At 41.2% G+C, this 20,740-nt stretch overlaps 1 protein-coding gene across 1 annotated transcript in view; it reads left to right on the plus strand.

Annotated features, from left to right (window-relative positions):
* The window catches only part of ABCC4 (ATP binding cassette subfamily C member 4 (PEL blood group)), a 250,307-nt gene that overhangs the window by 152,932 nt on the left and 76,635 nt on the right, over nt 1-20,740 (plus strand). Inside the window, exons 21-23 of the mRNA XM_066580593.1 lie at nt 6,030-6,180; nt 12,011-12,130; nt 14,925-15,035. Of these exons, the coding sequence (XP_066436690.1) occupies nt 6,030-6,180; nt 12,011-12,130; nt 14,925-15,035 (382 nt within the window). The remainder of the gene's footprint in view (nt 1-6,029; nt 6,181-12,010; nt 12,131-14,924; nt 15,036-20,740) is intronic.

Here is a 20,740-nt window from a genome sequence, read left to right on the forward strand (position 1 = left end):
TTCAACCTGTATATTACTAGTAAGAATAGTGATGTACATTCCATCACGTAAGTATGTGCTTTGTAAGCTGATTAATATGTAAATCATATGTTCAGTCTGTTTAGATTGTGCAATAAAATACATATGTCATAGAAGAAGCCAAAAAGCTGAAACATAGCGAACATGTTTTGATATGTCTACAATACTAATATTATTTATAATACTTTTTCCTTTTTCACTTTGATACTCATTTAATAACAGTTTGCCCATAGATAGAGATGAGCGAGTATACTCGCTAAGGCTAACTACTCAAGCGAGTAGTGCCTTAGTCGAGTATCTGCCCGCTCGTGTCTAAAGATTCGGCTGCCGGCACGGGTGACAGGTGAGTTGCGGCGGTGAGTGGGGGGGAGAGAGGGAGAGAGGGATCTCCCCTCCATTCCTCCCCACTCTCCCCCTGCCGCCCGCCGCCAGCACCTGAATCTTTAGACACGAGCGGGCAGATACTTGACTAAGGCACTACTCGCTCGAGTAGTTAGCCTTAGCGAGTATACTCGCTCATCTCTACCCATAGAATATTATCTCATCTTCAGCTTATTAGGTACTTAAAGTGGTTGTCCGTTACCAAACTATATCCCTTCAATAGCGCTCCCTGTAGTAAAAACTAAACTGATGAGTACTTACCCCTCTGCTGGGATCCAGCGCTGATTGCTTGCAGCGTTCTCCTTGACGTCAGCTGTCACATCAAACGCTGGGACCACAGCGGGGCTGCCGCACTGCATTCCAGGAGTAAGTACTGATCGGTTTATTTAACCGGAAACCCCTTTAAGTGGTTTAAACATTTCTCTCTTTTTTTGTTACAAGCCTCTTGTTTACAGAATCACATATCACTAACCTGACCCTGTTTCAGTTAAAATATCACGACTGTTGCATTAGAAACCTATTTCTGATCCTCCACTAGACATGCCTATTATCTTGTTTTCCCTTTTTATGCACTTCTAGTACAGCAGCATTCCATACTGTAGCTAACAAGAAGATCAAAGACACTGAAATACAATAACAAGTTGGCTTTGCTTGAAAACATTGCCTTTTCGTATGTGATATCTCAGAAATGATAAAGTTTGATATCCTTGCATTCCAGTGGCTTGAATCATCTTCATTGAAGGGGTTTTGACATTAGAAAAAAAAATCTATACTTACCTATTCCTTCCCAGGCAGCCTTCTTACTAGATCTTCTCCTGTCTCCTGCAGTCCCCCGGGTCACCTCACCTCCAGCCGGCTGGATCCTCCTCTTCCTGTTTTGGAGCTTCCATTAGCTGCAGTTCACTTCCTGCATGGCAGTGAATGCTACGAGTGATGTAGAGTTCACTGTCTAGCAAGGAATGCTAAAGCATTATCCGCCTGCTTTAGCGCACATGCACTATATCTTGCCACTAGTGACAGAACCCTTTTTGGTATATTTAAACCCTAACTCTACACTTAAAAAATCCCTTATTGAGATTTCACCATGAAAAATACTATTTATAGTTAAATCCACCCTATAATTCCAAACATCTTTTTTTATATTTACACCTATTAGAAATGTTTCTATCTACAGATATTCCAGAACTAACTGTTAGAATAGCTCCACCTGCTGTTTCTATAGAAGAGCCTTTCTGTGTCCTGTCCACCTCAGTAAATGTTCCAGGGTGGACACACCTACTCAGGCTTGCTCCTCTGCAGTAACACTGTCTAATCACTTGCTCAACATGTCTTGTGACATCAGAGAAGACGCAGCAACTTCAGTAGCAGCCGCTCCCAACACCAGGGTGATTGGCTGGCGATCCACACAACAGCCAGCCAAATCAGCTCACACCTGCAGAGATGTGCTCCCGAAAGTACATACTACCATAAGACCCAGGGGCACAAGCTATTACACCGTGACACAGAACTTTACAGAAGATACTCAATATTGACATCCAAAAGTGAGGTAGATCTTTGACAGGACTATGCTGCCATATGTTGCAGCATATGATTGACAGCCTACCTTGTATGTATTCTCATATATGGGAAGCGGTCAATCTCTGAGTCAGGGTGGGAAATAGTCATGACTTGCTGAACGTTGAAAATCCCACCACTAATAAATATTTAACCCTTAGTGGCTAGCCTATTTTGTGCCTTAATGACCAGGCAGTTTTTTTGTCATTTTTTTTCTCTTTTCATCATAGCACCGTCGAATAGGCTGGCTTGCATGACAGATCCAGAGGCCTTAATGCTAAAGGTCTTTTAGGCTAGACTGCTATGTTTTTACGGTGTCCTAGCCTTAGGCCCCTTCGTGACCGTTGCAAACACACGTATGGCTGGTTTCTAAGGGGTTAATAGAGTTATTTCAGTCTTCTGCTATGTTGATTTCTATAAAACAATATATCAGTGTGCTCTGCTTCTGGTCTTCTCTGAAATGCTGGCTCTAGGTAAGGCACCATAATTCTACTGATAAGTCTGTTTTAGGGTGTGTTCACACATTGCTGATTTGCTGCAGATTTAAGTGAAGATCTGCAGCAGATTTCTCGCTTTTAATTGAATTCAAATTAAAGGGATGACATTTGCTACAGATCAGCACCAAAATCTGGGACATCTGATTTTTTTAGTTGAACTGATGTAGAACTGTGTTTCTCTGAATTTCAATGCCATGTACCCCCTAATTCAAATAAATTACCACCCGGCTATAAAATATACTGTATTGCACATTACAAGTAAACCATTATGACAGGACAGGGGCCCCATAGAGAAATGTCCTGTGTCCCCTGGGGTACACGTCCTGCAATTTGAGAAGCTGACTCTACAGGAAATAAAGACCAGGTTCTCATCATTTGCCCTCCCAACATCAGTTTTTCTAAAGTGTCCCCTAAGTTTCTATGAAAATGTTTCAAATTCACCATTACTCCATTCATGCAAATGTATTAGATAATGCTGCCAAAATTCAAAAAATTTCTGCGGACATTTTCATATAGTGTTAGTGGTCTCATTCTTGGAAATCTGCAATTGTCTATTTTGTTTAGAAAATAATCAGTGAAAATGTAATTTGAAAAACATGTTGTGATGAACTTTTTGAAAGGACTAAAATGGGTCCATGTTGTGATTCATGGGAGCAGATACCGAAAAGAAAAATAAGTTGGGAGGAAGTTCATGGAGACTATGTGCGGTGTCCTGCAGCTGCCCTCAGAAGAATCTAGTGATTTATTAAAGAAAGCAGATCTAAAAAGCCTTTATTTTAAAATCAACAGCTTGACTAATTTTAAATAACTGACTTTTCAAATGCTTTCATTGCAAACAAAGGCGTAATCCTGGGACTACTTGAGCCAGCAATGAAGGGTATGGTGAAGACCACCAGTGAATGTGCTTTTCCCCTCCCTCTCTGTCCCCACCACACACAAAATGCATTGACTGCAGCTTTATGAAGTGAAAACACTGAGCAAAAAGGGAAATGTGGAGATGCTGTCCACAGTTATTTCTTTGAAAGAATAGCTCTTGCATCTGGACATCGAGAACAAAAAGTGCTTAAGACAGAAATAATAGCTGAGGTCATTCACTTTCATGGAAGCAAAAGACTGGAACTGCCGTGCCTTGTTTCACTACCACTGACCCTTGCATTTTATTGTGTGGAGATGTCAGAGAAAGTGTGTAGAAAGAATTTTGCGGTTACAACGACTTTGTCATTTTTTCCCCTTTTTTAGTGATTTGTTTTCTTTTTGGGGTATCGGGGAGAACTTCTTTTCCCACATAACATGTGTAACTTGACTGAGGTTTCGGGTGGAGTTAGGCTACATTATTATACTGTAACAAAAACACCTTCTTTGAGATCTGCTAAACCAGCATGTAATGTCCTAGTAGATGGAAAAGAAACACAAAAGCATCGCAGAATCACGGGAAAACCTCCCATAAGCAATTCCGACAAAAAAAGGAAAATGTTTGTACTGCATCTACAGTCCTAGACCCATACAGGAAAACGAATGGGTCAACATTTGCCGACGATTCTGCTGCTTGACAAGTTTCCCCAAAAATTGAGACTACAAAAGAAAGAAGAGCAGAGGCAGTTAATCAGGTTGAAATCCTTGGAGCCCGCTCTGCTTGTAGTCAAAGGCCTAATTTGTCATTCTCAGCATGAGAGCGACAATGCTGCCATTAAGCGTTAACAAGAGGCTAATCGAGGCACTTGGGGACTAAGTAAGGCTATCATATTAACACTATCATTTCAGCCACGTATGTTAGTGCGTTCAGTTTGGTTAGCCATTAATTAATGCAATATTTCCGTTAAAGGAAATGATTGATAGGTTGAAATAAATGCAGTCATTTAGGCATGAAACCTTGTTATTAGCATAAGTGAAGAGGACGATGTATTAGCAGTCCGATTCACATGTTGTATGTCAGTGAATTCTGGGCAGCCGGGTTTTTAAATGAATGCAGAAGTCAAGTTCTAAATAAAACGGTGCAAATAATAGCACATTCATTATGCCTTGATGAAGGACCCTGTGAGGTCTGAAAGCTTGCTGTAACATCATGTATTTTTGTTAGCCATTAAAAGCTATCATATCTACAAGATTACTTGGTTTCTCTTACTGAGAACAATCACACTTTATTTTATAGTATGACATAAACATTATGTACATGATGAGCAAAAAGACACTGCATGTACCAGTGACTCTCCAAATATAATAGCTATAGTCATAGCAGTTATTGGTGATGTTAAGGGATACATACTGATTCTCTTAGCTATGCATTTATTAGGCTTTGTTATCAACATGGCTACCAACGCAGACCTATTCTATCCCTTTTTGGTGGAAGACTTGAAGTGCACCAGTGTGCTCACAACCTTTTACCCTCCCTCCAATGCCCCTTTTCTGTCTTTTGTGTTTTATCATTGAAGCACTTTTTGTTGTTTCTTTTTTGCTCCTATCGTGAGTCTTACCGACCAGATTTCTATATTACTATGTTCTCAAATTGGATAGTTTCATGTTTTATATTCTGATTGCTATGTTCAAAACTCGATCACAGCACTGGAACACTCTGTATGAAAGTAGAACAAATATTCTGTTCTCCTTATTACATTGTATTGTTCCTTTTGTTTATAATGTTAAAAAAATATAGTTAAAAAAAGATTGCTCCCATGTGCTCGCAGATACACAATAACATGTTCAAGCTTGTGGAAAAAGACTTTGTGTATTATGGAGCAGAAGTACATGCCCCAGATAAAACTCTGGCCAGTGTTCACAGCTTTCACAGTTTAGCCATTTGTAATACAGCTATAACTTTTTAATGTGTTGAACTATTGACATAATTTTGTGACTTTTTTTTCCCTAACCACTAGGGGTCCTTTGGAGAACTTTATACATATTTCTTAGATTTACTTTTCCCCTTTAATTGGATTTCCCATAATAGAAATCAACCCTGTTCCAGAGAGAGAGAGGGAGGGAGAGAGAAAAAAAAAAAGCTCGGCACCCGGCGGGTCCATTGCAAAAATGCTCGAGTTTCCCATTGACTTCAATGGGGTTCTTTACTCGAATAGAGCTCTCGAATATTCCGAAAAGCTTGACTCGAATAACGAGCAGGCGAGCATTTTGGTGCTCACTCATCTCTAGTCACCAGTATCTCATTAATCAGTCATGTGGCCACTTTGACTGTTAGAAGCAGCCGAGCAATTATTGAGCATTGTGAATATTTTATTAGTGAAGATATAAGCAGTGCCAGTCACAACTTTCTATTTTTATATGCCAACTCAAACTTGTCCCATAAATTAGCAATGGTGCAAATACAGAGGCCACTAAAGTAGATCTATAGTGCATGATTGCCACACCAAACACCCTTTTGGATATCTTTTGATTGTGAAATGGGTGTGGAGAAGTGGGATATTTCAGGATAATTGCACTCCAGTTTTGAGCGGTGTTGGGCTTTGCATTGTTATCATAGTTTTGTAGCTTGTTATGTCATTCAGGCAATAAAGCTGGGTGAAGAACGCTTATTATATGTGGATTAGTGTAGTAAAAATAATACAGTTATGTTAATTTTGTTTCTTTCAGGTGTTTCTCCAGATTTTAGGGGTAATTGCTGTAGCAGTTGCCATTATTCCCTGGATTTTAATTCCATTGCTTCCTCTTGTGATCATTTTCTATTTCCTGAGGAAGTATTTCCTGGAAACTTCCCGAGATATCAAACGACTTGAGTCAACAAGTAAGCACTATGTAAATGATTTAAACAAGTCAGCATTTCATGTAAAGCATGTCTATTAATATGTACTTGGCGATTACCAAACCCAGGATACATGCTAACCTCTGTTGTGAGTGAGGGCCATTGACTGTATCATCATTTTACCTATGTTATGGCATCTTCACATGTGAATGTTAGAACATGGTATGTTTCTAGGTTCAGTTGCTTTGCTGCATTTCCATAATGAAGCCCCAAAGGGGATAAGCCACTGTTTCATTGTTATAAAATGTGTGCTTGAGAGTATTTCAAAAGTCAATAATCTTTATGGTGCTGTTCTCTGAGCTGAATCACCTTGGTGTGAGAAAAAAACCAGACTACATAGATTTGTGTATCTATGGGAACTTCAGAAGAGCATACTTTTTGTGGTTTGTTTTTTTCATGCATGCTTTGCCCTTGACTTGGATAATGGCCACTTCTTTATGCGATGAGGAACATAGTAACAAGGTTCAATGAGAGAGATATTGTGCAGTTCTATGCTAACACAGGTTTTAGTCGGAAAAATATTAGCAGTGAATACACATAGATAAGAGGAGGGGTAGAAGAAGATTAAATCAGGCCCTCTTCTATGGTGCTGATTAATGCTACCACATCCCTCCCTAGCTGGAATAGTAGATCCCCTCTATAGAAAAGAGGATGGAGCCAAATGGGGCTGCCCATCGATTTACCCGGTTCCCATCGCCAGCTCCATGGCCTACCTTTGATATGTATACCCTTACTTATGGAAATACTCATTCTATATACCCTTCAATGGGAACTTTGCATGTAATACTAAGTCAGGCCACTGCAGTGGGATCAGAGCTCTCTGCTTGCTTCTGAAAGAAATCATCTCCGGCCAGTAGCTTATTGGCCCTACACACAGCTGATCGACGGGATTCCATCCAATGAAACCAATGATCTACTACTGTGTAGCCTCCTTAAAGGCCCTCATACAGATTGGAGAACCTGCAGCAGGAGAGGCCAACTATTGTATTTGTTTGGGGCCCTTCAAACTCTTCCTTTGGCAGATGTTGTCAAGGGAAAGAAGGATCGGGCATCTTGAATTTCAAGCCCCAAGTCTTCTGTTGTCCCTGGGAGAAGCTGACACCATAGGTGTCTGGCAATGTCTTACTCCCCTCTGCCCATGCAAAATGCTTAAACACTCAGCAGAAGCAAGCATTTTTCTGTATGCTGCAGTCAAGATACATGGATATCTTGGCTGAGAGATGTTGATGGTGTGCGCCACCTTTAGACAAAGTCACTGGTATATCAGTATGACCTTTAATGTAGTATACATCATATTTCTCAGAAAAAGAGGCCAGTTTTTGATAAATATGCCGCTTGGCCTGGTAGTTATTCTTTTTTAGATTAATATGCCCAAAAACTGTCATAATTGCAATGATAAATGTGCCTTATTACTGCATCTTAAATCAATCCAAGAGATTAGTGCACTAGCCCTGGATCTTCTTTTGAAACCTTTTTAGTGGTAAATCTTATTACAATTAACTTCAAAACTTAGAACTAAAATAAATCCGTAATAAGAACCATCTGTAATATTTTGCAATTTTTTTTGACATTTCATTGTTTACTTGTGACATGCTGAGGGGGAAATAATAATTACATCCACTATTAATACATAACTGCATGCCATAATTATGTAGAATGCTTGAACATTAAGAAACTATTCAAATCCTAGGACTCCATAGACACATAGTGATTGTTTCGATCATGGGTCTACTAAAAGTAAACGAGAAATGTAGTTGCCCTCACTGATTGTCAGTATGTGGAATTTTCCTCATTATTTCTACAGACTTCTGCTAAAACATAGGAGATAATTTCCTGCTGATCTGTTCCATTTGAGGTGACAAGGAGGTGGGGCATAACAATATTTTTGTCCTACTGCATACAGAGCAGAGGAGGAAGGCTACTGCTCCAGCCACTTGTCCTACAGCCTCGTACAGGGTTGGAGGACGGGCATAGATAAACCCCTAGGATACATACTGAAGATTTTTCCATGTTTCTTAATTTTAATTGTTATTTGAGACCCAATAATATGAAAGGAAGAGATTAAGTGAGGAAATACTGAGATATTTTGTTTTTTGGTGCATTTTCAGTGTTTAGTTTTCTTTTAACATTGCTAACTCAATAGCCAAACTCAATGCCTCCGACAGTTGGAGTTTGATATAAGCAGCAAGTGACCTAATGTATCATAATTCATGGGTATGTACCCATATAGGCCATACATTTACTTATACTGAGTATTTGCAGTTATTCTATGAGGATAGGTAGACAAGGATGCTAATATTCATAAATGATTCATGTAGTACACATTCAATAGAATGTCATGTTCCTATTCCGTTACAATGTCTTGTACTGACTCTCTTCTTTTATTGCAATGATTCATTAGGGTTTTGAATGTATTTTTGTTTTTATGCAAGTTATTCATGTTGCTTTCTATAGGTATTCCGGTGGTTGATGGTGAAGCGCGTTAGTAATTGGTGATGCACTCTAAACATGACACTTTTAAGAGTTATTCAGAGAGTAAAGCTTTGTCTTCCTAAAAATGGAATGATTGACATGTCTTCTGTTGTCTAGATCATGTTAGGTGACATTTATTTTCTATGAGAGAGTGACCACTCAACAAAAGGAAATACAAAAAATATGAAAGAAAGAGAGAGGGAGCTACTATAGCTCGAAAGCGCTTTATAATGCCTCCATTGTAAAACTGTCTTACCTGCTGACAGCCACAACCAGTTGCTGTCACTTTATATTTCATTAATAAGCAGCCATTGTCCTCTCAGTGTATGAGGGAGGTGGACTGAGACCATTTCAGACAGTGCAGTTCTCAATTTCATTCTATAGTTCCTGCAAACGGGAGCTAGTAAATCGCATAGATATGTTGTAAGCGGGATGCTTTTTTTAACAGTAAATGTAAAATGCCCCTTAAATAAAATTCAAACTTTGTACTTCATGACTTTTTCACTAAATGTGGAGAACCTGTAATTCTATGTTTTTACTCTTGTTTTTTGTGTAACTTCTGAATTATTCTATGGCTGTCGGATTTTCTTACCAAGTCATCATAAATCTAAAGTGTTAACTAAATAACACTCATGTACACCGGTTTCGTGTAGTCCCTAATTAGTTTTTTTTTTTTATTCAGAGTGCCTCTCAGAAAGGGACATGCGGAAAAATATATTTCCTATAGTACCATTTTTTAAATTTGCATTTACAGCATTTTCAAATTATTTTGGACAATAGTAAGCTAAATACTGTGGTCCACATTTTATTGGTAACGGCTAGGTTTCGAGATTTGCGTTTAGTTTATTAAAAGATGCATATCTCCGACAGTTTAAATTCCTTTTGTAGCACTTCTATAATTGTGTACTAATTTGCACAGCACAACTATTACACAGGAGTGATAGCCAGCTAGAGAATGGACACAGAGCGGCCGGAGATCTTGCAGCCAGCCACGCCACCTCCATTCACTGCAAATAGGCAGTCGTTCATAGATGACTGACTGCATGTTTAAGGCCCATTTAGACACAAAGATGATTGCTCAAAAGATGGCTTTTGAGCAATCATTTTGCATAATCTGCTAATTGGTACTTATGCCTATTAGTACCAATTGGCAGAGTGGTGAGACGGGAGCTGAATTTATTTAGAAGACCGCCCGCTGTTCTCTGAATAAATTCTTTTTGTTCTGCCGGTGGGGCTGACAGCTGAGAAGAGCTGAAACAATGCAATCAGCTGTTATCAGCATTCCCCAGGAAAGAGCACAGTGTGTGGTCCGTCTTATCAGCTGTTCTGTTGAACGACGTTTTTTTTAAGCCGAACTGAAAACCGTCATTCGGCAGAAAACTGGAAGATGGGCACATTTACACGCAACGATTGTCGCTTAAAAGACGGCTTTTGAGCGAATTTTGAGTGATAATCGTTGTGTCTAAATGGGCCTTTACACTGACTGATAATCACTTGGACAAGTGAACAATTTTTTGCTCAGTGCCCTGTTGGTGACCATGTGTAGACAGGCTGACTATCAACAAAAATTGCTGTTTCCATGTATCACAAGGGGCGATAATCACGCCATGTAAAGATACCTTAAGTTCATAGCTGCTCAATTTTCTTTTCCGTTTTCTTCTGTGGAGTGAGAATACAAATGTAGCAAAGATTGGAGCAATATAGTTACAACTTTTTATCCTGTGCAATTTTTTTGTCAAAAACCGGTGTGAATTGAATAGTAGATGTGGGCCTATGATTGTGGAGTTTATCATTAGTTAGTAATAAAAAATTTAAAGTCCACCGTATAATTGCTACAACCATTAAAGCAGCTTTGCAGGATTGGTACTGATCTTTTTTTTAGTATCATAGATGTAACCATTACAAATTGTTAACGATAATCGTTTTTGCCTATGGCCAGCTTTTGACCGCCTGTCAACAGGTGTTGCGATTTACCACCGCCAGAGCTTCCACGGGGGAGCACTAATGTTGCCGCTCTTTTTCGATTTTCCACTTGTTTACATTGGGCTGTGCTTTCCATAGTTATCCTATGGAAAATGTGTTATGCGTGCTCCGCATGCAATTTATTGCCGCGGATAATGCTATGTCAAATCACCCGTGGACACTCGGCCTTACATATATTGTTGGAAGCATTACATAATGTGGAAGCAATGTTCATATATATATATAATAAAATGGGTTTTGCAATTTGAAACATTTATGGTACATCTATAGAATATGCCTGATTGGTGGAGGTCCCAACTCATGGGCATTTACCTATTTGGAGATTTGAAGAATATATTTGGGTATTTCCGTCATGACTAACACAGCAATATGTTCATTTGCTCAGATATTACAGAAATGCATGACCTTTATTAGGAAAAGTGGTTAAAAGTGACTGTATTTGACAAGTTGTTCAAGTTTTTTATTTTCACCAAAACATACAGCGGCTAACACAACAGGTTTGAGACCACATGGCATTACCCTTTTGATACTTGTCTTCTACGCAACCACTCTATTTTTATTTGTATTATTATTAATATTATCATTACTTTAAAAACACCATTAATTCCAGGCTGCTGTAAATGTGAAAAGGGTTTACATACAAACAAGAGAAGCAATCAACATCGCTAAGTGACTGACAAACTAACAGAGAGAAGAACGGACTCTTTCCGAGGGGCCTTACATATAAAAGAGAAGAAGGAAGAAGACAGTAGTTGGGGGTAGAAGCTGCTCATTGGTAGTGTATTGGCAGATAGGTTGTAAGCTTTTCTGGGAAAGTTGATTTTTAGGTTGCTTTTGAGGGTTTCAAAGGAGGGATAGAGTCTGATCAGCTAGGGCAGCAAGTTCCAGAGTATGGAGATGCATAGGAGTAATTTTGTAGTCCGTTGTTGGAAGGAGCAGACAAAAGGAGAGCTAAGAAGTCTTGTTAGTCATTGTTAACCTTTTTAAATTAATTCACTGGGCAATGGGTAGCTAGTGAAGGGATTGGCACATGAAGAATAAGGGGAGAGGTGAATTAAATGGGCAACCTCTCCCAGGACAGAGCCTTGAGGAACATCAACACAGGGAGGGTGAGACAAGAATGGGTGTGTGCGTGGGAGACATGAAATGTTCAGTTTCTGAAGTATGAAGAATTCCAGGAGGGAGTGGTTGACTGTGTCAAAGACAGCAGACAGGTCTAGAAGGAGGATCAGAGAGTGAAGTCATGAAGCTTTATAAGCCTGTGTTACAAATGTTGAACATACAAAGAACAGTGAATCTCTGTATATCCTATAGGTCCATGAAAGAAATGATCCAATATAAATTACTTATCTTGCAGGTCGAAGCCCAGTGTTCTCCCACCTATCATCCTCCCTCCAGGGACTTTGGACAATACGGGCATTTAAAGCGGAGGATCGGTTTCAACAATTATTTGATGCAAAACAAGATCTCCATTCTGGTTGGTGTAACTGTTCTCAGTGTATTGGGGAAATGCTTATAGAAGACTGGGCCAATAGTACTAACCTGTCAATACCATTAATTATAAACAGATTTTGAAGCTGAAGGCATCTGCATCGTATCCTAGTAGCAAGTGAAGAAAACATTTGAACAAAAAAATGCTATTCATTTTTATCATATATTCTGTTCTTACAATATACATTGTGGGTTCAGCCCCGGGACATATCATTGTTTGGGCCAGAGTCCACAGTCAGATCACATACGGTTTTCGGCCACCAGTTGTTTCATTACAACGTTATATGAGGGGGTTGCAGTTTCAGCTGCTAAAGCAATGATTCATGAACAGCAGTCAATTCTCTCCTCATGCTGCTTCGCTCTGCTGTATAATCCAGATGAATGTCAAAAGCCGCATACAGCACCCCTGCACTCTTGTTCAAGTGCACATTTTTGTCACCACTTTGGCAATCAATGAGGTTTAAAGGCAGATTGTTAATTTTTCTCTTTAAATCAGATTTGAATCCTCTTGATGTCTTTTCTATGGCGCATGCTGCCACCCCAAGCTATCATTGGATCACCACATTGGTTTGTAGTGGTGTGGAAACAATTGCTGGAGTACAAATGCTTGAGAACTAGTACAGTATGGATTTGTAATTAGATATACACCAATTAGCCATCACATTAAAAGCATTGCCAGATGGAGTGAGAGAAGTAAATCACATTGAATATCTCATCACAATGGCACTCGTCAAGGGATGGGATCATATTGGGCAGCAAGTGAACAGTCAGTTCTTCAACTTGATGTAGAAGCATTAAAAATAAGCCAGTGCAAGCATCTGAGCAACTTTGACAAGGACCAAATTGTGACAACTAGACAACTGGCATAGTGAAACAAAAAAACAAATCTGCAAACCACCAGCTGTATGGGAGGACACGCACTTCAAATCCAAGGATCTCAATGCAAGGAGTAAACGCTAGGCTGGTTCCCAGGTAAGCATATGCTGTAACAATGGTAGAATCATGCACCAAAAGTAAAATAAAAACGTCATTCTTTATTGGTAGACTAGTTTAAGAACTTGTGGCAAACAGACCATAGAAACAGATTTGACTAGTTTCCAGCTCAATTTGAGTCCTTAATCACGTTATGTCAACTTGGTGTTTTTATGGTCCGCATATCATGAATTTTTAAACTAGCTTACCGATAAAATATGAAGTTTTATATTTTACTTAGTGCTGGAGTTTACCATTGTTATGGATAGATGACTGGATCAGAGCATCTGCAGAATGGAACGTCTGTTTGTCTGGTATGCAGTGGATTGTAGTTAGTATAAGTGGTCCAAGTTAGGACAACTGTTGAACCAACGATAGGGTCAGATGGGCTAGAGACTCATTGAAGTATGTAGGAAGTCTAGTCTGATCCCACAGAAAAGCTATTATAGCACAAATTACTGGAATAGAAAGGTATCAGAACACACATTGCATCACAGCTTTCTTTGTATGGAGCCGTGTAGCTGCAGACCTAAAAGTGCATATGCTGACCCCTGTCCACTGCCAAAAAAGCCTACAATGGACTTGTGAGTATCAGAACTGAAACATGGAGCAATCGAAGAAGATGGCCTGGTCTGATGAATCACATTTTCTTTTACATCATATGGACACCTGAGTGTTGCCACATCTTTTAATTTGGGAAGATATGGCATCAGGATGCACTAGACGAAGAAGGCGAGCATGTAGAGACAGTGTGATGATCTGCTGGGAAACCTTGAGTCATGGAATTCATGTGGATGTTACTTTTACATTTACCACCCACCAAAATTTCAAAGGGAAAGTAGTCAAGCGTCACGGCAGATTCCCAATAAAATGTCTTGTCTGTATTAGAAACTTCCCTAAAGAAAAGCTTTTAGACATAACATGACTAACATCTCATGTTCACAGGTAGGTTTAAAGAAAACAGTGGAGAATCAAATGAAACAAACCAGAATTGTTCTCAAAAGCTGTTATATAACATTATAAATAGGTCAAAAATTAGCGAACAGCAAGTATGTACATACCGTAACATATAAATCTTCAACTACATACTAGCACAAGAAAATACTTCCATTCTGTACTATAGGAAAGCCGAGTAACAATCCATATGTGCAATGGCAACTCAGCTATAATGATCTAAACATAGAGGCCGTATACCATTGGGTTGAAATAAAGTAGGGATATAGAAGGAGGCACCTAGTCAGAATTCAAGAGTATGGAAAGCTAGGTTATGGCCCCTGTGGGAGATGTAACTTCAACCACCTACCTAAATATTGTACAGACCAAGTAGACCCCTTTATGACAACAGTATTACCTAATAACAGTGGCCTCTGTTAGCAGTACAATGCTTCCTGTCACATGGCAAACATTTCTCAGGGTTGATTTGAAGAACATGATAGAATCAAAGAGTTCAAGGTGTTGACTTCACCTCCAAATTCCATAGAATTGAGTATTGAGTAATGTGCTGGAAAAACAAGTCCAATCCATGGAGGCCAGCATCACAACTTACTGAACTCAAAGGATCTACTGCCAACATCTTTGTGTCGGATACCACAGGGCATCTTAAGAGGTCTTGAATACACGTCTTGTTGGGTCAGAACTGTTTTGTCAGCATCAGGGGACCTACACATTATCAGGCTATTGGTTTTAATTTTATGGTTGATGGGTGTATTTATACCATATATTATGTATTTTACAATTAAGACTGAGGGCATGAAATATCTAGTTGTGGTATATTTTACATTTTATCGTACTTCTTTCCTTTCCAATAGCGGCCTGGTTTCTGTTCCTGACAACATCCCGTTGGCTTGCACTGCGTCTGGATGCCATATGTGCACTGTTTGTAATAGCCATTGCTTTCGGGTCCTTAATCCTTTCAAAAAGTAAGTTTTGTGTGCAGTCTATATAACACTAATATTTGCCCACATAAGTTAGCTGTCACTTCGAATTGAGACAAAATTCGACTTGGTCAAGATATAGAGTTCTGTAAAAGCCTTCTAACATAGCCTAAGTCATGGTGATGTGGATGGATGGTTGATTCCACATTTAGTTTATGTAGCTTACATAATCACTATCTAGAGAGTTTGTTGGTATGAAAATAGTTCATTATAAAGTCAAAATTCAGTACAGACAAATCCTTCACCTGCATAGTTCAGCTTCATTCCCGATGAACTGAATTAAGTAATGCTCACTGACTGTATTTTCCCCTAATCTAATCTGATTCCCTTGCTGTGGGGATAAAGTCTGTATTTAGTTGACTTGATGCGATGTTAGATATATATATACTTAGAAGCCATAGCTGAGTTTCCTCTATTATCTATATTATATTGTGTGTTTCTGCTTTTGTCAGTACAAGGTTAGTGTCGGCATCTGAATGTTGCCTGTTATTTTTTGCACTGCAATGGCAAATCATTTATAGGTCTAAACCGGCCATGGGAATTTATTGTTTTTTATGTCCAATTCACCATAAAACATGGCTGATTGTATGATAGTCCGGTACACATTAGATTGTCTCATTGGTAAATATGTACTGCTTGTAGTTCATAGACCACAGAATTGATTTGCCAAACTAAGCTCACCATGTATATGGATAACACAAAATATAATTTAAAGGGGTTCTGACATGAAGAGGGGAAAAAAATTACTCACCTTGACTGGCAGGGCCGATCATCAATGATGTCCTCTGCATCTTTTATCTTTTCTTGCAGCTTCTTAAAGCAGAGCTGGAGCGGTCGAAATGACCGCTTCCGGCTCTGCTCCGTCCATGAGCCACTTCCTGGGTCAGCGGACTGGCCCCACGTCACAAGCAGTGCTTGCTGTGGGCGGCCCGTCCATCCTGGGTCAGCGTCAAAGGCTTCTTTCTTCTGCGCATGCGCGTGTTCCCGGTTGGGGGGGGGCCCGTCCTGACTGACGTCAGAGAGCTCCTTTCCTCTGCGCCTGCGTGCAATGCCGGAGGGGAGGGCGGCCCGTCCTGACTGACGTCAGGGGAATCCCAACAGCTCAGCAGAAATCAGTTGAGGAGAGGCACTGCCGTCAGTCTGCAGCTGCTTATATACAGATCATGGGGCTGATTTAGACTGAGGCAGCTGCACAATGCTGATGGTCATTCAGATGACCCTATATCGGCTGGGTTTTCATGCCCAGCTGATATACGGTGCCCTCATCTGCAGGGGGAGGAGGATGGAAGAGCCAGGTGCAGGAACTGAGCTCCCGCCCCCTCTCCACCCCTTGCCATTATTTACAATGGGAGGGGCGGGGGCGGAACTACGTCCCGAACTTAGCTCCGCCCCCACCCGGCCTCTTCCATTGCAAATAGTGGCGAGGGGTGGGAGCTCAGTTCCTGCTTCTGGCTCTTCCATCCCCCCCCCCCCTCTATCTTTCTCTACACTTGTCAAAACCAAGCAGAGGGCCACGGGCTGTGGATTTTAAAAAGGGTAAAGTACAGTTATATTCACAGATACTGAGGTGAACGGCCACAGAAGTAATTATTAGCCTGGGTTCACACTGGTCGCATTCAGGGCGGAGATCTCGCGGTTTGGCCGCAGTGAAAAACCTCGAGATTTCTGCCCCGAATCCGCTGCTTCAAAACCCACGGCACTTAGCCGTGGCCGCAGCGGAAAAAGTAAAAAATTCACATGCTGCAGCCGGCGAATCCATGCCGCAGCGCCAGCCTCTGCCGGCTTTGCCGCTGCGGATTCGCCGTCCCGCATGGCTGGCTAATCCCGGGATCAAAAGCTGCAAGCGGATTTGCCGTGGCAAAATTCAGGATGGAATTTCCGTGGTAAATCCGCCCAGTGTGAACCCAGCCTTAGTGTTGCTGTCGTCATCAATACGGCATTCCTGCAAATACACTAGAGAGCAGAACTGCGCCCTCAATTTTACTGACAGGTGTGTGTGTGTGTGTGGGGGGGGGGGGGGGGTAAATGGCATGCTACGACGGAGTCATCGTGCATTGGAGGGGGTTTCTAAAGAATTTTTTAGGAGTTTATGGTGCTTTTTCACGGGACGACCTGTCGGACGCAGTTGCTTGACAGCTCGCCCCAGCGATGCCCGCTCCTTTGTAAAGTCACAGGGAAGGCAGATCGGCAATTGTTCTGGTCCGCCTTAGAGATAGAGATTAGAGATTAAGAGATGGAGATTATCGCTAATCTCCGTCGCTAGAAATTAGAGATAGAGATTACAGAGATGAGAGAGAAATTACAGAGAGAGAGAGAAATTACAGAGAGAGAGAGATTACAGAGAGAGAGAAATTACAGAGAGAGAGAAATTACAGAGAGAGAGATTACAGAGAGAGAGAGAGAGATTACAGAGAGAGAGAGAGATTACAGAGAGAGAGAGAGATTACAGAGAGAGAGAGAGAGAGATTACAGAGAGAGAGAGAGATTACAGAGAGAGAGAGAGAGATTACAGAGAGAGAGAGAGATTACAGAGAGAGAGAGAGATTACAGAGAGAGAGAGAGATTACAGAGAGAGAGAGATTACAGAGAGAGAGAGAGAGAGATATTACAGAGAAAGAGATTAGAGATAGATGCAGGGGACAGCATTGCTATGCCTGCAGTTAGGCCGCCTGTAGATGGGCGGAAATTCCGCGGCGGTATTTCAGCGGAATTTCCACACTTGGAAGCTGCCATAGGATTGCGTTAGCAAACGCAATTCTAGGCAGACGGCCGCGGTTTGTCTGCGCGAAATCTCGCACGGCAAAAACAAACGGCAGCATCTTCTATTCCTGTGCGGGGCTTGCAGAGCCCCGGGCAGAAACGTCACTCGCCGGCTCTGCTCTGCGCATGCGCCGACAGCCCGGCAGCCGGCACATGAAAGATTGGGAGCTGCGGGGCGCGGGTGAGTACGCTCTGCTCTTTGCAGGCACTTGGGTCGGGTCCCGTTGCGAGAATTCTGGCTGCCAGATCCGACCCAGCCGTCTGCAGGCGGTCTTACACTGTGTCTGCTAACAGCAATAGAACTGTCCCCAGCTTCACATTGTTAGCTGCCGCCCACAAGCATCACATGACTATTTGTGGGCAGGCAGGCTGGCTGTTCTCTCTACGGCAACCCTGGAAGGAGGAAGCTGTGTTCAAGCTCAAAGCCTGCCGGGAGATGACCCCCAGCTGCACAACAACAGCACATGCTGGTAACAAAGGTAAACATTAGGTTTTTAAGCAAAAGCAAGCCAAAAATCGTGGGTTTCTTGTGTCCATTAGGCAGACCAGGGAACAATGGATGTTAAAACATAAAAACCTTATTCGTGTCAGAACCCCTTTAAATACCATACAGGATGGAGTTTAATAAATAGCCTATCTAAAGGTTTGAAAATTATTTTATTTATATAGCTATTAAAAAGAAAAGGATGTTATAGCTTCAGCTTGGTTCACACGGCTTCCATTGAAAGACTTATAGCGGGGTCCATCAGGGTTCTGTTGAGGTTTACAAAGTTTTAATAGCAAAAAGAGCATGGCATACTGTGATGTTGTTTCTATCAAACGTGATGGACACTTCTACCACAATCGTTGTACTTGCTTCACCTTGCGCTGCCCCCACCTTCCCGCTTTACTCTTTTACTGTTTACAATGTCGACAATATCGCAGTCACTGGGAATCTCGGTCAGGCCCCTATAGCCAAATAATAAAGCCTTAAAGCATAACACGAAGAGCTCGGGGAGTGATTGAGATCCACCAACAGTTAAAAAAACCTCAATGTATAATGTTAAAGGCAGAGGATCTTCTAAGTTCTAAGTATAATTACATTTGTTTATACACAAAAAATTTTCAATAAAAAGTGAATTAACAAAAAAAAAAGTGATGGACACTTCTACAGGGATTCCACTGAGGTTTCTAACATGGGCGTGATTATAGTTACATTAAAGGGGTTCTGTCATTAAAAAAGAAAAATTCTATACTTACCTATTCCTCCCCCGTCAGTGTACTTACCAGATTTTCACCTCGCCTATCTTCTCCTGTCTCCTGCCGTCCAGGGGGGGTCACTTTACCTTCAGCTGCCTGGTTCTTCTCCTCCCTGTGAGGTTATGTACATTGGTTGGCAGTCTTCTGCCTGCCCGGCAATGTACATTACGTCACAGCTCACAGACCAGCAGGAGGACTGCCTATCTGCCTCAGAGATTGCTCATGCAAGCTGACTCTGAAATAGATTACAATTGCTTCCCTAGGCAGTGAATGCTATAGCACAGGGATGTGACCTTCACTGACCTGGCCGGAAGAAATGTGAGGAATGCAGGCTTAATAACAAGACGGCCAGCATGGGGTAAGGTGACCCGGGGCACTGCAGAAGCTCAGCCAGGAGAAGATGTGGTAAGGAGACTGGGGGGAAGAATAGAGTAGAGATGTTTTTTTAATGACAAAACCCCTTTAACCCCTTCATGACATGGCCTATTTTGAGCTTAAGGACGCAACAATTTTTGGCGGATTTTCTTCTCCGTTTATCAAAAGTCATAACTTTTTTATTTTTCCGTCGACGCGGCCGTATGAGGGCTTGTTTTTTGCGTGGCGAACTGTAGTTTTTATCGGTGCCACTTTTTTTTTTTAATGATAGCAGGGAGAGAAAACGCATCAATTCTGCCATAGATTTTTTTTTTTTTTTTTTTACAGCGTTAATCATGCAGCATAAATGAGACATTCCATTTTTTCTGCGGGTCGGTACGGTTACAACGATACCAAAATTCTTACATTTTTTTTAGGTTTTCCCACTTTTCTGCAATAAAAACCCTTTTTCTTGGAAATCTTTTTTTTTGCTAAATCGCTGCATTCAAAGTCCTGTAACTTTTTTATTTTTTGATGTACGGCACTCTATGAGGGCTTATTTTTTGCGAGACAAGCTGTAGATTTTATTGGGGTACATATGGCTTTTTTGATCACTTTTATTGCGTTTTTAGTGAGGCAAAATGCTAAGAAATGCTAAGCCTCAGTTTTTTAGCTATTTTTTTAGCGTTTTTTTCCGTGCACAGTCAAAAGCATGTGCAACGTATTGTACGCGTCGTTACGGATGCGACAATACCAAATATGTGGGATTTTTTTTTTTTTTTTACCTTTTTTTATGCTAATCTGAGAAAAAGCATAAAAAAATGTTTTTTTTTTACTCTTTTTTTACATTTTTTTAATCTTTGTTTTTTTTTACACTATTTGAGTCCCTCTGAGGGACTTTAATCACTGCCCTGATGATCGCTGTTATAAGGCATGGCAGAGCTACTGCTCTCCCATGCCTTATCGCTTATACAGCGATCCTAGGCATAGGCAATACAGGACGCCAGTGTCTGGCGTCCTGTTGCCATGGTGACAGGCCGGGCTCTCGCGATGAGATTGCGAGTTCCGGCCGGAGACACAGAGGGAGCCGCGCTCCCTCTGTGAACTCTTTCCCTGCCGCGATCTACTTAGATCGCGGCAGGGAAGGGGTTAACAGCGGGACGCCGGCTGTGACTGACAGCCGGCTCCGGCTGCGGGATAGCACGAGATCATATGTGATCCCGCGCTATCTCCAGGACGTAAGTTTACGTCCTGTTGCGGGAAGTACCAGGCTGCCAGGACGTAAACTTACGCCCTGCAGCGGGAAGGGGTTAAGGTACCTTTTACATTGGGCAATT

This window comes from Eleutherodactylus coqui, chromosome 1 (genome assembly GCF_035609145.1).
Source record: "Eleutherodactylus coqui strain aEleCoq1 chromosome 1, aEleCoq1.hap1, whole genome shotgun sequence".
Lineage (NCBI taxonomy): Eukaryota > Metazoa > Chordata > Amphibia > Anura > Eleutherodactylidae > Eleutherodactylus > Eleutherodactylus coqui.